We start from the raw sequence: 18,506 nt of genomic DNA, 5'->3' as shown, positions 1-18,506 counted from the left end.
TGTACGGAGTATTATCTATTATATAAAGATGAGTTATTGTATAGTTGTAGGGAATATTATTTCTTACATAAGCATGAGTTGTAGTACAGTTGTAGGGAGTATTATCTGCTACATAATTGTAAGTTGTTGCACAGTTGTAGGGAGTATTACCCGTTACATAAACGTGAGTTGTTGTACAGTTGTAGGGAGTATTATTTGTTCCATAAGGGTGAGTTGTTGCACAGTTGTAGGGAGTATTATTTGTTCCATAAAGGTGAGTTGTTGCACAGTTGTAGGGAGTATTATTTTTTACATAAGGATTATTTGTTGCACAGTTGTAGGGAGTATTATTTGTTCCATAAAGGTGAGTTGTTGCACAGTTGTAGGGAGTATTATTTTTTACATAAGGATTATTTGTTGCACAGTTGTAGGGAGTATTATTTGTTACATAAGGATTATTTGTTGCACAGTTGTAGGGAGTATTATTTGTTACATAAGGGTGAGTTGTTGTACAGTTTTAAACAGGTGGGTATGACTAATGTTATTCGAGACACTTTTTTTCAAGAAATTAGTCACTTTTTCTAGAAATTACACACAAAATCTAAACCAACACTTTCACTTCTGCATGAGTATGATGAGAGCTCATATTCTCAAATAAGGAATTGGCGACAGCAAAGTTCCAGCTATAAGTTCTTACTAACCTTAGACTGCCTCATGCTGCTTCTTCTTCTTCTAGCTGTTATCATCAACATGTGTCTGGGAGTGTGACGCTAACTGGAGGCTCTGCTCTGTCTGAAGCTCAAGGTAGTTTACAGTTTCTACATTATATTAAGTCAAATTAACTCTTGTGAGCTCATGTTAGAATGTTGTTTCCTCCTCAAAAACATCTGAAGTTGTTTTGTTTCATTCACACATGTGTGAGTAACTTTTTATTAGGAGTCTGTCTACATCTCCGAAATTCAAAACACTCTGTTCTACCTTGTGATGTCATGAAGTAGTAGTTTTCAAGTTAACAGCTCCTTTTTTACCTTTTGTTTAGTAAAGATTGATAATTCCAGATTTGAAGTGATCCTAATGATTCTAGTGAAGGTGTATGGAGTTTAAAAATACAATGGAGCACTTCTTGTATTTTCCGTTTGAGAGAAGAACTAAATAATTATGCTTCGTTTTGTGTGTTAAACTCATGTGAACAACAACAAAACACAACTTCAGTTCTGTTTTTGACGAGTAAACAACATTATCTTATAACATATAGATTGAAACACTGGAAAAAAGCAATATCTAGGTAAGTAAAAATGACTTTTGACTTTATTTGAGTAGATTTAACTTCAGAAGTAAAATGATCTACCAATGGGATAAGTGTATTTCTCTTAATTCAAGCAACATTCGATTTCATTTTTTATTTTAAGTGTAACAAGATGTATTTTCATATTTAAAGTCCAAAAAGTATTATTGCACTGCAGATCATTTTACTTGTCAAGTGAAATTGAGTCAAATCATGATGAAACTTTCTTAAATTCAAGTCATCTTAACTTGTCTATATTTGAGTTTTTGTTATAGTTTGTATAATGTTGTTTCCTCATCACAAACAGACCTGGAGTTGTGGTTTGTTTCATTCACACATTTAACACACAAGCCCTGCATATTTCCACTGTGTTTTTAAACTCCATACACCTTCATTAGAATCATTTGGATAATTTCAGCTCTAAAGGTTAAAGCTGTTCATTTAAACTACAGCTACATGACATCACAATGTAGAACAGAACAGAGCATTTTGAGATTTGGAGATGTAGACAGACTAATGCAGGGTTACTTAAACATGTGTGAATGAAACAAAACACAACTTTAGGTCTGTTTTTGAGGAGGTAACAACATTCTGACTTGGCTTAAGTAGTAGTAGTAGTAGTAAAGATAAGTAGTAAAATTTGCCTAATATAGGACATTTAAATAGGCCCATATATTAGAAATTGTATCACAAACTCAAAGATTTAGCACAGACCAAACGAAATAATATGGAATAAGTGTGTTTTTCGTAATTCAAGCAACATTCCATTTTGTTTCTTATTTTAACTGCAAAAAGTTGTTGTTTTTCTTATTTTAAGTGTAACAAGATGTATTTTCATATTTTAAGTACAAGAAGTCTTTCTATTGGCAGATAATTGTACTTGTTGAGTAAAACTGACTCAAATCATGATGAATCTTTCTTAATTCAAGTCATCTTAACGTGACTAGAGTTAGTTTTTTGCACTGAATATAGTGTAATGTCGGCTCTTTATTCTTTCAACACAATCTGACTAGAAATAATTGACTTGAACTGAATTAAACTACATTTTCGGATTTTGTGCCGTTAAACAAGTCGCTCTCAAATTCTATTACAGTCACAAGCAAGATAGTGTGAGTCACTTTCACTTTTTTGCTGAAAATCAAACTCCTAAACAGGACCATGAGAAAATCTGTTATTTAAATCCATTTTGTATTTTTTTCTTGAGTTTTCAGACTTTTTTTTTGGCAGTGTTTGCTAAGGTGTGCATTGTGTCACCATAGTAACTGCTGAATATTCTGCCTCAGACATAGGCTACATGTACAACTCCCCAGCATGATGTCACTAAAGTTTTACGTACTTTTTGGAATCTATTTGAATATAAAACTAGTCTAGTCTAATGTATAAAAAACAATGAGTCTATTGTTTAAAATGACGACTATTCAACACAGTGACTAAAATGAATGAGTCTGAGCAGAGTGTAAACGCTGGAGCACAGAGAGAAGAGACTATAGAGGCCGCCCAAAGTCTAAAATAAACACGCACTAGACTTTGGCATGACAAAATCTCTCTTTGTTGCTTCATACATGGCATAAAAAGGAACTATATTATTCAACATTGTTTATTATTAGTAAAATGTAAAAAACAGGCAATAAGTGACATTTAAACTGCACAAACTGTATGAAAGAACATGATGTGTAGGTCCATACACCGTGTCCTGTCCTCAGGCTTCGGTCCCACACCATATTTTGTGTTTTTCCTCCGCGCTCCTCCAGGATCCGGAGTTCCGTGTGAATCCACGCCCTGTTTTCCGGGGAGCCGCAGATCCAGCCCTTCACACGGCGGGCGCTCTCTCTCCACGTCCCGTCCGTGAGCAGAGAGCTGGCCACGGCGCACATTTCCCCTCTGCTCGCCTCGGATCTTTTTTCTCCTCTCAGCTCGGCCGTGATTTCAGAGCGGGACACGTATCGGAGCGGTAAAGTGTGCGCGCTGGTGCGTAATCGCCCGCAAACCTCTTCGCGGTGGCGCTGCGCCTCTGTGCCAATGGATTGATTAGAGTATTTTCTCCGACTCGTGCCTCGACCAAGTTGAGCAAACAGTCCGTGTAACCTGCGGCTCTTCTGGAGCTGCATGTCTCCCCCGGTCTGTTCCAAAGTGCCTGTTTCCGGAGGATTGTAGGATCGTGAACTTTTTTTTCGTTTGTTCGTTTACAGGAGGCGGCTTGGGATTGTACGGATTTCTATATTTGAGCTTCTCCTGGATTTCCCGAAGCCTGCAAAGATTTCTTGGTGAAAAGTGATGGCCGAGCGGGGAGCTCTGTGGCTCCTCTGTCTCCTCTGTCTCACCTTTCTGTACTCGGAGTGCGCGGCGGCCAGGCATGTCGACAAAGGTAAGGCCGGTCCACTCTGGCTAATGTTCCCGTGTGTTCCATGTGTGTTTGTGCGGTCCCAGAACTCACCTCCCGAGTATGGGCAAAGAAAAACCTCTGGTCGGAATGCGGGCTGTTGGCTCCGAAAATGGAGCTAGGCAGCTAATTGTGCTGCGTTCAGGTCTGGCGCTCTGTTGCCTTTACGCAACTTTGAAAGTAGGCTAGGCTTACTCATGTCTGTGTACAACTTGAGCTGGACACGTTTCTCCAAATCTGTGCTTTGTATGTGTGCTGTGTACACGCTGTGTGTGCTCTGCTGAAGGTGTGTTTCTGCGATAGTAACAGTGTGGAGAGCGGGCGCAAAGGGAGCCTCTGCTATTTAACCATTTGTTGAATTTCTACTTCACTATTCCCACATGTTTTATATTTTAACATATTTTTAGCCTATGCATTGCCTGCACACTCCCGTTTTGTTAGCAAAACTGAAGAACTCTGCTTTAACACGTTTTATGGCTACAAAACCTTATGCAACCAATTATAAGAAGCATTTTTTCAATCCATATGCAAGCACTTTTGGTCCAGGCTCTTCAGGGACGCTTCAAAGCTAAACCAGAGCTCTGAATGGATAGCCTACTCCTTTTCTTGTGTACGCATAGGCTATTTAAGCGGGTCACATTGATTTATTGTTCCTCCTGTAGACTAAGGAATAGCAAAAATACATTAATGCAATCAGATTTCCGAAATACTATCTTTGTTGTTGCTGTTGTGTGGTGCTGGCTATTGAAAAATGGGGCACAGTCTCGTTCACAAGCTGCTCTCATCAGTCCAACAGACTCCCCATTACCTGAGCGTCAATAGTGGTTTTGGTGATGGGTAAACACAAGCGGCTCCTTCGGCTCGGTTAATTGTTTGGGAGCCAGAGACACAAGAACGCACAGATCCAACTGGAGAGGGAGACTGGACTGTGTTGGTGTCCCCTGTGTCCGTGTATTGATTTGTATCTGAGAATCGAAAGGGTGAGAGGAGTGAAATTAAACCTGGAATGAATGAGCTCTATCCACTGATAAGAGGATATTGCTTAAAGATGCACTGTGGAACTTTTCGCGTACCTGCTTTTCTTCGTGGAGATGTTATTGCTTTGTTTGCATGTTCTGTGGTGTGACATTATCCACACATCCATCAAGCATTTATTCATTATGGTGTTTTCTATTGCTCAAAAATACAATCATTCCTCCTGTAAATAGGGGTGACTCTCCACAGATCTGAATTGTAACGGAGAGTAAATCCTGTAACCCGGTTTAGGCTACATTTATATGATGACGATCTGAACAGAAGACACAAAAGTAGCGTCGCGTCTTTACTTTTTATTCCGTGTTTAGATGAGTGTTTTCAGGAGGAAATCTGCATGCATAGGGTGACGCAAAAGTGTGTGGAATTCGACTGGGTATGCATGCCATCCAACCATGCCATGTTTGTTTCTGTGTACTGTATGTATGTGACGTAAACGAGTACACAACCTGAGCAGATCTGACCAGAGTTTTGTGTCTTTGGCAGTGTAGACAGACACGCTACGATGGGGCATACTCAACTTTTCCACTCTGGAGGGTGCTTTCAGATTTTTGCGTTTTTAAGCCCCAAAAGTGCCTGTGCCGTCTAAACAAAAGGCAATTCTGATCAAATATTTTGTTGTTTTTATTCACAAGCATTCTCGTGTAAACAGGTTCTTAATGTATATCCACTAGAAATGTTACGCAGTGCACCTTTTTAAACATCCGTAATCATAGCTGTTGACAAAAAGCCCATTTTCTTAGTTTTTCTACACCTAAAGTACCATAAGTCATCTGGTATGAATGGCTCGAATGAAGTGGCTGTTGTGTTTTCCTATGAATGATACTTGTTGTATAGATGGTAGCTTGATGCCCGCGCCAACACGCATCATGCCGCTGTCTTTGGCAAGATGCTTGACATGTCTCACCTGTGTGTACAATGGTGTATGGTAGTGTGATTGAATAATATAGAGTGCTTCAAGTGTATGAGGTAATAAAGACTTTCACAAACTTTATTGATCCACAAGGGAGATTATTTGAACACAGTAGCTCAGAGAAAAAATATGCAGTAAATGGTAAAATAAATTCTAAATAAGTAGCAAAAAAAAGATAACAAGAGACAGGTATCAAATAAGACATAATTATATAAATGTAAATGTACAAGTAAAAATAAAATGGATGAGTAATAAAATCAAACATACAAATCAAAAATACAATGGAAAGATAAGTATAAATAATAAAATATAAAAATAACAGATTTATACAAGAGGTCATAGGAATACAGTGCAACAATGATATGATGATTGACAGTAGGATGTTACATAAATGTGAGGTGTTGTGCAGTTGTAGGGACTATTATAGTAGGAATGTAGTCCTGTATCTCTCACTGTTTGAGCGGAGCTGTAGGAGCCGGTTGAAGAAGTTGTGTGTTTTAAGAATGGACTTTGCTATGAATGGTAGGGCATAGGGTGTAGGAGTCATAATTTTTAGTTTCAACTAAAGTTTTGATTTCCTGTCTCACTCCCTGACTTTTACTGTGAAAGTGGAAGTGGGCTTGGGGCAGTTCTAAAAGTTCTGCTGTAGTGTGAGTTGATGAGACTGTGCTGTGTACTGTGGAGAAAATAAAGTCATCTCCTTCATATTGGCCTCCATCTTCTATGCACTTAACTTTCTGGAGGTGGCACGTCACCGTCATGATTCCATAAAAATACAATACTGTGCAAAATAGCCAAACGAACAGCATTTCCATGGAGACAAGAAGGCGAAGTCTGGTCTGTGGAGATGCAAGCGTGCTCACAGTAAAGAAGCATGATTTTCAGTTAAACATGCTTTTATTTTAGTCTATTTGGATAAAAAAGTGTATTGTGGCTTGGATGGATTTGGCCATTAAAGGCTTATCTCCATTCATGTTGTTGTTTCTTTGCCTGGAATGTTCCACAGTAGGGCTTTAAACACATCTATGTTGCATTTATTCAATTAACAGTGTTTATAGCTCAAAAAGACCTCGAAAAACACAAATTTTTACAATGTGCAGCCTTGTTTTCCCATAGATTTGACCATGAACCTGTCTCCATTGTGATTTACCAAGTGTATTTCTATATTGTGCAGTAATCCAGGCAAAGCAGTAACATCTCCATGGAGACAAACATGCTCATGTTCGGGAAATAATATTGACAACAAGTTGAATAGTTTATTTTTCGTCATCATATCTCTCTGTCCCAGTTGTAGCCGAGAGTAGCTTGGCCTCTCTTGTAAACATACTGGCATATCACTTACTGTTGTTTCCAGCCTTCCGTACAGAGCACAGCGCCCATATAAGATCAGCTCTGGGTTTTATCATTTCGCCCATCGTGACAGAGGCAGCTCTTTATCTCCGGCCCCGTGCGCTCTTATCAGCAGCAGCTACAGCCACCGAAGCCCGGCCCTCTCTCCGTTCCGTCACGGCGCGCTCTGATCCGCTCCGGCGCTCCAGGAGGACGCGCATTGTTCTGATTTAGGAGGTTCTGCTCGCGTACGGAGGCTCATCAAACGGGCTCTTCGCATGCAAAGTCGCCGAGCTAGAGATGCAAAAGTGGAATTTAGAATGACTGACTACGGCGGAGTGATCTATCAATATTTCAAAACGTTGTGATTTATTGAGGTTGAGTTCATGATCTAGAACTTTCAGATAGAAAATAGGGCTTCTAACTAAACGGGAAATTCAGTTTTTGAAAGGAAGCTCTAAACTTCTGCTCCACAAATGTTGAACCGCACTTGCCATACAGTATTAACGCATTGCTTTTGTCTTTAGGGTTGAATAATGGCACTATTTAAAGCTGCACTGCGCAACATTTCTAGTGGAGAGAGGAATTATTGTATTTTTGAGCAACAGAAACACTCATAATGAATAAATGCTAGATGGAAATGTTTTAATGTGATACCATGGAACATTCCAAGCGAAGCAATAACATCTCGATGAACACAAGCAGGTAACGGACCCACCACCAGAAAAGTCGCAGTGCACCTTTTAATATATTGTGAAAAATAATGTAGCTTTTGTTTATTTATGGTAACAGAAAAGACTTTTAACATTGTGCACAGCTCAGTGATTACAGATTTTAATCAATGATGCAGGTTGTGATTGTGATTTTGGAAACCTTACCATCTTTTAAAATTTTCTTTTTTAAAAAAAGGTTTGAGGTTTTGAACGCTGCTCCCTTACCACTTGTATAAATAGATGGTTGGTTGTTTTGATGTGAAACACGATTACAGTTTACTTAAGATTTTTTTGTGTTGTTTTCATCCGTTTTTAAGATTTTCAACCCCCATTATTGAGGCGCAAAAAGAGCTGGCTTGGAATGGGTTTGCGGTTTTAGTTTCAACTAGTTTAAGTTCTGGTTTTGATGTTCTGGTACAGTTCTTGTGAAATAAAAATCCCAGTTTAGACTTTTTTGTTTTTAACTGGTCCTTGTGTTCATTTTAAACCTGTATGATGTAGTGTTGTCACAATACTACTGTAGTTTTAACTTGGATTTCCATAGTAACAAGGGATGTAGTGATATTCAAATCTCTCGATACAGTATTTTCACGATATACATACATACATTAGATTTAAACGTGTTTAAAAATGATGATGATTATTTGTATTACTTTTCATGTAGTCTGCACAGACAAAGGATCATGGGATATGTAGTTCACTCAGGGTTTTTTTTAGCCATTGCTGCACCAAAACAATGAATTTAAGCAAAGAGACTTGGAATACTATATATTTTGATGGCCCACTGGCCTACTGTGAGACTTTTGGCGATACGATATCACGATATTTGAGTTATTGTTACATCCTTATTAGTAACGAATAGACTTGATACTGATTCAAATACCGTAATGATAACAAAAAGACGTTTTCTTTAGATAACAGAATGTGATTTTCAGTATTAAATGGTAGTACTTTCGTTTCTGTTCCCATATGGTCTTACATCAGTGTAATCCTTCAGTGGTCCAGTAGGTTCCACAGTGGTCAATGGGCATTTACTGTGCTCTTATACTTGCATATACATACTTACTTACAGCTCTTACTTGCATCCAGCTCAACATCATTCTAAAGACATTCACGAACTGTTCTTTTCTGTCCTGTGCATGTGACTTTTTTAGTTTCGGTGCTTCCTCAAAGAATTTCGATTGTGTTTTTCTTTTTTTTTGGTATAATTTTGTCAAATCTTGCCACCTGTCTAGTTTAAATTCATACATTCCAGATCACAAAAACCCGGTTAAATGGTAAGATCAGGCTTTTGCTCCTTGTCCAACCTGTGCGAGTTGGAGTAGCACAGAGAAAACCACAAGGCCCAGCCCCTCCTCCCCTCGCCCAGTACAAAGGAGCACGATGGGGGCAGGGAGAGAGAGCGCAGGCCCCACTGTCTGAAAGTCATAAAGCAGCAGATTAGGGGGGACCTGAAGTTCCTGTGGGAGCGTTGATTGGTTCCAGAGAATTGGACTGCGACCCACACACAAGCAGCAGGTCAGGTTACTAATCATGGGGTGCCCCTCGCCAGAAATATCTGCTTACTCCGACCACATTTCTCCCGGTTTCTGGTCAGAGGGAGCGGGCTGGTCTTTGTCTTTCAGAGTCTCTGCGAAGTTTGTGTGGGGAAATTGGAATAGTGAGTGGTGTTGTGGGAAGAAATGGGCAGCATCAAGTTTAAACTCCAGATTACGTAACATTTTAACTAACTAGATGCGAATGTAAAGCCTGTTTTTAAAGGCACACTGTGTAACTTTTCGGTTGGTGGTCCGTCACCTGCTTGTTTCTGTCTGAAATGTCCCACAGTATGATGTTAAAACGGCTCTACTTTACATTTACTCAATCACAGGTGGTTTTATTGCTCAAAAATACAGGCATTCTGGTCTGGTTTGAATGTGAAGATAGAATGGTTTAATGCCATACTGTGAAACATTTCAGAGAAAGTGGTAACGTCTCCACAGAGAAAAGCATTTAACAGACTCTCCACCACAAAAATTACACAATGCGCTTTTAACTGCTCAAAAATTAGTTGAATTTGTATCGTGAGCGGTAGGGATGTAACAATAACTGAAGTATAGTGATATTGTATTGTGAAAAGTCTCACCATAATACCGGCCGTCACAATATGTGGAATTCCAAGTCTCTATGTTTGAATTCATTGTTTTGGTGCAGTAATAGTGTAAAAAAAAAACTGAGTGAACAACATATACCATGATCCTTTGCTCCATCACAGCGCAGACTACATGAAAAGTAATACAAATAATAATAGTCATCATTTTTAAGCACCTTTAAATCTTAATTCTTTGGTTTATGACAGAACAAAAGTAATTTTAAAAGGAAAAAGTTGCATTTTCACAATTTTGTTAGTGTCTACAAAATATTGCAACAAATCATACCAAGAGAAGTATATCGTGAAAATACTGTGAGAGATTTGGATATCTTCACATCCCTAGTGAGTAGTCTTCCTCTCATTGTTTGCAATTTTTTGTTTCTAATTTATTGGAGGAATTGTTGTGCATGGATTAGACAAATGTCGCATGTTGCCACAAATCTAAGTCAGTTTTGGTAATAAAAGGAGTCTCAAGGCAGTATGTGAACTTTTTAAAAACACGGAGAAGCTCAGACACTCAACAGGCGAAAAGATTGATCCACAATGCCGCTTCTTGCACCACTCATGACCCAAAAATGTAAATGTTTTAGAGACCAGCCTCCCGTCTTGGAGCTCGCCGGCGTGTCCATTAGGCCCCGTCTTATCTGGTTAATCCGGCAGGAGGGAGCCAGCCGCTGATTGTCTCCCAGCGGACAATGCAAATAAGCCTCCGACGTGTAAACATTTGACAAGCGTCCCCCCCTCCTCCAGACCACTCTCTGACCACTCTCTGGGCTTTTGGCTGCTCGGACCACCTCGGCAGCAGCCCCTGTATAAACAACACATGTTTTCTTAAGTCTAAAAGCTCCACCGTGGAACATTACTAAGGACGTGTTTTATCTGATGTTGAGCCGGATTACTATTTTTGGCTCATTTTAAAAGCTGAAAATATTTGAAAACCTGCTAACTCGGGTTCTCAAAAGTATCAAAGATCAGATACTAATTTATATTAAAACTAGCATTGAAACTAGATACTCATTTGGGGTGCTGATACTAAAAAAGTCACACAAAAAAATGTCTTGAATGATTTTGAGCTGAATCACAACAAGTACAAGAGCGCCATGGACTACTATGGAAGACCACATGGGAATAGAAAAGAAAGTTCTGTGATTTAATGCTGAAAATGTCATTCTATTGTCTAAAGCAAATGAGTTTTTAATTATTACTGTGGCATGAGAATCTGTTTTGAGGATCAAGTTTATTTCTTACTATTGAAATAGAGTTTTAATTTTACTGACAATACTAGCGCTAACCTTGTGGATCAGACCACTTTAAAAATCATGAATGGCGTGTGAATCTTGTATTAGTCAAACAGTTCCTTTCAGATGATGAATGCTTTTGGACATGTGCACCGTTGGGAGAATCTAAAAATAATTATCGCCAAAATACGTAATTGCAACTAAGATTCGTCAACACCAAAAAATAACCCATTTGCAGGAGTATTTTAGTTCAACTGGAAATAGCAGAGTTTTGACAAGCGCCTGTCACGGCGCTGGAGAATGTGGGTGTCTCGTATAGGGATGGCCACCTGCTGTCGAAAGCCTCCACAACCTGATACTTGCAGAGTTGAATGATGAATATTTTTCATTTTGATCTGAGTACGTTTGTTGAGATGTATTCAAAGTTTTACTATTTCAATGAGTTGGTATCTTTATTAACCATGTTTTTCTGCACACTTCCTGACTATAGTATATTAGAGATTGACCGATATATTAGTGATGTAACGATATCCAAATTTCTTGATACAATATTTTCACGATATGATATTTATTGCGGTATTTTGTAGAAGCTGACAGAATTGTAAATATACTACTTTTTCCTTTAAAAATGTCTCAACAAGCCTTTGGTTCTGTCATAAACCATAGAGCTAAGATCTAAAAGTGCTTAATAAGTCATTTCATTGTGTAAATTGAACTGAAACAGAGCAAAGGATCATGGTTTATGTAGTTCCCTCTGTTTCTTTTACCAAAACAATGAACTTAAGCAAAGACACTTGTAATTCGATATATTGTGATGGCCCACGAAATTACTGAGAGACTTTTGACGATACGATACCACGATATTTCAGTTATTGCTACATCTCTTCTATATATATTTTTTTTCATGACCAATATCGACTGTTTGGAATCCAGAGAAACCAACGGCTGATAAGATCCACTGATATTTTTGGGCAAAAATTTGAGGTCAATTTGAGTAATTTTCCTCAAATAATTACTGTTTAAAAACATTTTGTCACCATATATATCTATTTATTCTACAAGAGAGCTGTGTAGTTATGTTTTGTACAGTTATCGCTTTTCCTGTAAAGTATTCAAATAAAGCTTTTTGTCTATTCTGTTGGCAGCAGTTTGTCAAAACAAAATATAGACCTGTGCTGGAGATTTAAGGCCAATAGCCAATACGCTCAAAAGGGCAAATATTGGCCTGATTTATCGGTCTATCTCTAGTGTGTTGTATAGTATACTGAAAACACGTCGAAACAACCTCTGAAAACGCTTGACCAATAAGTCAATCTAATTAAAACTGTGGGGAAAAAAAAAAAAGAAGCTGGCTACAGATTTCCAACGCCAAAGTCGCGTCATCTCCGTCTGCGCCTGCATTGATCTATGAATGTCAAAGAGGAGCTTCATGTGTCTTCGGTCCATTGTGTCATCTGCGGGAGACAGTCTTTTTGTCCAGGATTTGTGGGGGTCAAATGAGAGTGATCATTAGAATCATTGGGCAGGGGGGCAGGGGGGCAGGCGCTGTGACAGGGGTTTAGCGCTGGTGATCGACAGGGCCTCCGCCGGATCAATACCTGGTGAATGGGACGCTCCGGCATATGCCGGTGGAGCTTCTGGCGGAGGTACACGGCAATCAGCGTCTGTCATTGTTCATTGGCTGATTGCGGTTAAAGACCCGACTTGTTCATTTGCCTCAGCCCACAGATCTGGTCCTCTCATTTCATTTGACCCAGCCCACAGATCTCCTCTTCTGTTTATTTGACCCAACCCACAGATTTGCTCTTCTCTGTTTATTTGACGCAACCCACAGATCTGATCTTCCCTGAGGGTCTGTGGGTGTGAGATCAACTACTGGACATGAATTACCACAGTTTACCAATAACAATGGACCAATTCTGAATAGGCACGTCACCATAACAAATTCTGATAAACAATATTATTGAGTGTTGGCAAGTTGACATATTACTAAACACAACTAAACTCCCATGTTTCATTCAGTTTATTCAAAGTGAATAACAGTTTGACATTTGTAGGCTTGTTTAAAGAATCATTACCTAGATAGTTTTGATACCGGCGCTTTAAATCATTATTCCCCAAAGATTGGTTCATGACCGTCAGGTGGGTTGCAAGAATTTTTTTTTTTTTTTTTTTTTAAGGTCGCCTTGTCTCAATCTGCATGTAGGTCAATTGAATGTTGAAAAGACAAAGAAATGGGCTACATTTAAAGTCCAAATAGGCGACTTATGGATCCTTTTATTGCTGCTTCATTGACTGTTTTTTGAGAGACATGATCACTCAGTCAACAATAAAATATCCTTATTAATGTCAAATCCACCTTTATTTTGTGATTTACGAATAATATATATTGACTTGGGTCGTGAAGGTTTGTGACTTTTAAAATATGGGTCCCCAGAAAAAAGTTTGGGAACCACTGCTTTAAATGTTTGTATCAAAAGGACAAATCTTGGCCTTTTCCGATATCAGTATTTTTTTAATGACCATTTAAATGACATAAAAAAAAATAAAAATTGGTATTTTCATTAAATCGGTTTACACTTGGACAAACTTTATTGACCGCAAGGGAAATTACTTGGAAACAGTAGCTCACGCATCACAATATATTATAATAACAAAGAACAATATAAATGGAGATAACACATTCAAAATAAGCAGCAAAAATAGAGCCTTTTTCTTGGTACCGAAATAGTTTGAAGCAACAGCATTTCACCAGAGGCTTTTGCGCACCGGACTTTGACTCTTGATGCAATTTTAATGTTTTTGCTAAAATCCATAGTGACATAACTTCACTATCTCTGACATAAACCACTGCTTGTATGAAATCTGAAGAAAGGTTTGTAGAGGTTTTACAAAAATATGCTGTATTTCATCAATTATTTGGCATTTTCTCCTTTTGCAAAATGGTAGTTTCTGAAATATCGAGGCACACTCAGTTTTTTGTTAAGCTACTTAAAATGTTTTTGCTTTCCGTCAAATGTGAAATTGATTATTTTCAAACTCTACTAGGTACTGTTCTTCTCTCACTATCCAACCACATCAAAAATCACCTCATTAGCAATACTATTTTGCGTATTGACTGCTACTTCGCTAACCCACTGAAAGCTGTGAAGTCGCCCCAAAACCCTGCAATAGCTCAGAGAAATAAAAAGAACACACAAACAGATCGACTGGTTTTGAACAAAATCACCGTTCCAACACAAAATCCAAAATGTTCCAAGTTATCGTCAAAGGGCCCTCTCCACCTCCCGGCCGCAGCCTCGTATCGCGTTCCAAAATGAGAAAAATAACCCATTTCTTCCCCAGTCCTCCGGTGTTTTTTTTTGTGTGCAAAAGACTGGTAGCTTTCTCCGCCGTTCCAGTCTCTTCTTTCTCCACCTCGGCACTGAGCACAAATCCAGCGGCCTTGAAAGCGTTTCTTGGAGCACTATGGCATTTCCATCTTTTCCATTAAGCAATATTCCCCATGCTTTTCATTTGGGAGCTCCGTTTTTTTTTTTCCCCCTGCCTGACGCGGTTCATACTGCGGCTTTGGGCTTGTCATCAATGGCACACGCAGCACAGGGCAACGCCGAGGAGACATTTTGAAGAAGTCGAAATGCTATCCTCAAATAGGCAGGTGCTGGCAGATGGTAATTATGGAGCAGCTATATTTGTTATCTTAAGAACAGAGTGGCTTCGTGCATGTTCCTTTACATTGCGAGGTTGGGTGGTGTAGCGCAGGGGTCCGCGTTTTCTACAGCCTTTTTTTATGTACAATAAATGCTGCTACAGTTTTGACTCTTGTGAATTTCCCTGATAAATGTAAAGGGGCACTATGTAAGTTATGAGGTGACTACTTGATTGTCACCGTGGAGATGTTATTTCTTTGCATGGAGTGTTTCACAGTATGACATGTTTTATAGTTCAAAAATACCTTGAAAACGTGAAGTTTTACTTTGCGCAGGCTTTCTTCTCCATAGAGCTGACCAGTAGCAATTGCATCTCCAAGGTGGTGACAAGACAAGAAGGTGGTGGACCCTCTACCAGAAAAGTTACACAGCGCACCTTTTTAAATGTACAAATGTTGATACAATTGAAATGAAGTACTGGATTTTTTTTAATTTTGGATGCAAAGAAGATCATTGGTTGTCTTTTGTTACTATTTTGTAATCACCGTACTAGGGATGTAACAATAACCGAAATATCGTGATATCGCATCGTCAAAACTCTCACAATAATATCGTGGGCTGTCACTATATAGAATCTCAAGTTCCTTTGTTTAAATCCATTGTTTTATAGTAGCAACATCTTATAAACTCCGGGAACTACATATCTCATGACTCATTTCAGTAACACCATGAAGAAATATCTTTTATACTTGAATTCTTGGGATTATGATGTAATAATTCACACCAAAATCTTGTCAAGGTATTTTAAAAGCAAAAAATTGTCCTATCTACAATTTTATATTAGCCTCTTCAAAATATTGCAGTAAAAATTGTACAGTGAGATGCATATTGTGAAAATATCGTACCGTGAGATTGGGATATTGTTACATCCCTTCACCATACTTAATTTGGCAATCTGTTTTTGTATCGGAATTTGTGCTGACTGGTGAATTGATATTACGTTCTGAAAAATGCAAAGTACAAGCAGTATTAAGTATAGTGACTTCCATAGTTTACCATGTACCATATTTTGCTGATTATATGGACATATAGAGTTGTTTTGGTATCTTAAGCCTGGAATTGCAAGTGAAATAGAGAAAAAGTCACATTCACAGGACAGAAATGAACCTTTCCTGAATAGATTGAGAACGATCTTGAGCTGTATCAGAACAAGTATAAAAGCACAAAGACTAGTATATGGAGGCCACATGAAGATATAAAAGAAAGTACTTTGGCGTAATATTGAAAATCACATTCTATTGCCTCAAGAAAGTGTCAGAAAATTCCTTAGTATCGAAATCAAGTTTGAAATCGTAGTATCGTGACAACACCACTTGTGGTTCACGAATAGAAACCACATTCCGCAACATTTTTCTTGGCACGATTCGTATGTCACACCTCTGTTTAGCCATGCGTTTACTAGCAGCCAGAAGTCTGTGGCATATTCTGCTTTGGAAAGAGTAAGTTTGGAAATGGAAAATAAGGCACAAATGACTTATTCCCTTACGTTCCCTCAGATCTCCCAGAGCTTGCAGTATACCCTTGCTGTAGTACAATAGCAGTATACCCTTGCTGTAGTACAATAGCAGTATACCCTTGCTGTAGTACAATAGCAGTATACCCTTGCTGTAGTACAATAGCAGTATACCCTTGCTGTAGTACAATAGCAGTATACCCTTGCTGTAGTACAATAGCAGTATACCCTTGCTGTAGTACAATAGCAGTATACCCTTGCTGTAGTACAATAGCAGTATACCCTTGCTGTAGTACAATAGCAGTATAGCAATAGCAGTATACCTTGCTGTAGTACAATAGCAGTATACCCTTGCTGTAGTACAATAGCAGTATACCCTTGCTGTAGTACAATAGCAGTATACCTGTACATACTGTGGAGGTGTGGAGCACTGTTTCTTTGTTATGAGTCACGGCTCATTCATGTCTGCTCGTCTTTTAAGCACAACTTTTCTGGGCTCCAGAAGTGTCCCTGCTGTGACGCTGGAAGACATCTGCACCTGTCAGCTCCTGTCTGCTCCTGTCGGCCTCCTGCTCTTTCATGCACAGAGCACTGGGAAGAAAGGGAATGCGAGGCGGAAGTTTGAATAGGAATGATTACGCAGAGAGTTGTTCATCTCACTTCAACTATGAAAACAGAGATCAAAGATGGTTTATATTCTCTTGTTTGAGATTTTAAATAAACTTAAACTTTCTACGTACGAAATTTAAACCAGGAAGTATACTTTTGCGTTTTCGAAGATTGTACACCTTCACCAAATGAGTTATCATGTAACTTGCCTTAACTACAGATTATGAGTAAACACTGTATTAACAATAGCCTTGCTGTTAATTGGTCATTTGAAAATGCTTCACTCCCCCACTGTTTCCAGCAGAGGGCAAGTGATCAAAATTAAAATCACAATGTACGGTACTTACTAATGTTGTCACAATACTAAAATTTTGATAGTCTCTTTGAAACTCTACATACTATGGAACAGACTTGATACTCAGTACTAGTTTTGATTCCGTAGTGATAATAAAAACTTTATTTGGACAATAGGTTTTTTTATCTGTCTATTTTTATTCCCATGTGGTTTTTATATCTGTGGAATCCCTGAGTCATCCAGGTATCATTCTAAAAATATTCAGGAAAGTATCATTTCTGTCCTGTTTCCTGACATTTTTAGTATCAATACTTCAAATTAAAGTTTAAATGAGTCTGATGACTCTAGTTCCAATAATAGATTTAGTATCGATTTAGTATCTGATTTTCGATACATTTGACTAGGGTGTGCAAAAATATCAAAATATCGATATATATGGTATCGTTTAATCTGATAATACACATTGATATCGTGGGCTGCTGTATCGATAAATTGCCAAGAGTATTTTATTTATTTTTTTCAGTTTTGTTGTTTAGTGGGAGGAAACTCATTTATGTGACACATTTGACATTTTCACTGTTTTGATGATTAAAATGTTTGTGTTTTGTATTCACTTTGCTCAAAAAGTGGTTTAACGAAGACTTGGTATCATAGCTATCATTTAGCCTTTATTTTTATTGAACCGTATCAAATTGATTTGAAATATATCTTATCGAATTGAAAATGCACTGTATCAACTAGGGATGGGCATTCAATGAAATTTTCTTAATCGATCGTCGGAAGAATTAACGATCGATTATCGATTAATCATTAACGTTTTTATATTAAAATTATTATTATTATTACTATCTGCACTACTAATCTGCATAAATAAATTCTACTTTACGACATATAAACCGTAACGACTCTAGAGCCACATCAATCCGTTTGACATTATAATGTGTTTAATTCAGTTTTGCGCAACTCTCACACAGAAACAAAACTTAAAACCGCATCACTAATTTGCATAAACTCAGCGAAGATAAAACTACAGCTCTTGTGTCGCTGATGTGGTTCAATTTCTGTCGGATTAAAAGACATGACTCAGTGGAATACAGGTTAGTGTGACCATATTTGCGTTTGTCAAAACCAGGACACCGTAGGGGGGGAGGGAGGTGGGGACTCGTCATTGACATTGCGCGACTCTCACCTGGTAAAACTTTTTCCCACTGGACACGGAAACATATGTTCCTGCCTTGTACACTGTGCACATGGACTCCCACTTGTCCCGAACGCAACGGAAAGCGTGAAATTTCTTGTACAAATCATCGTTAAATCCACATTTGTGCTTCGGTACGCTGCAGACTGACCCACTGTTTGTGTTTACTCGCTCCTTCTGATGCAGAGAGACACATGTACAGACCTGTTTGGTCACACTACACACAGCAACCTACATTCGG

At 38.5% G+C, this 18,506-nt stretch overlaps 1 protein-coding gene across 1 annotated transcript in view; it reads left to right on the top strand.

Moving 5' to 3' along the window:
* The first annotated feature begins 3,120 nt into the window (after positions 1-3,120).
* The window catches only part of neo1a (neogenin 1a), a 417,022-nt gene continuing 401,636 nt past the window's right edge, over positions 3,121-18,506 (top strand). Inside the window, 1 exon segment of the mRNA XM_055154744.1 lies at positions 3,121-3,629. Within this exon segment, the coding sequence (XP_055010719.1) occupies positions 3,539-3,629 (91 nt within the window). The 5' untranslated portion in view covers positions 3,121-3,538.

This window comes from Boleophthalmus pectinirostris, unplaced genomic scaffold (assembly GCF_026225935.1).
Source record: "Boleophthalmus pectinirostris isolate CB_2022bp ecotype Guang Dong unplaced genomic scaffold, ASM2622593v1 HiC_scaffold_19, whole genome shotgun sequence".
Taxonomy (NCBI): domain Eukaryota; kingdom Metazoa; phylum Chordata; class Actinopteri; order Gobiiformes; family Gobiidae; genus Boleophthalmus; species Boleophthalmus pectinirostris.
This window is presented reverse-complemented; position numbering and strand designations above follow the sequence as displayed.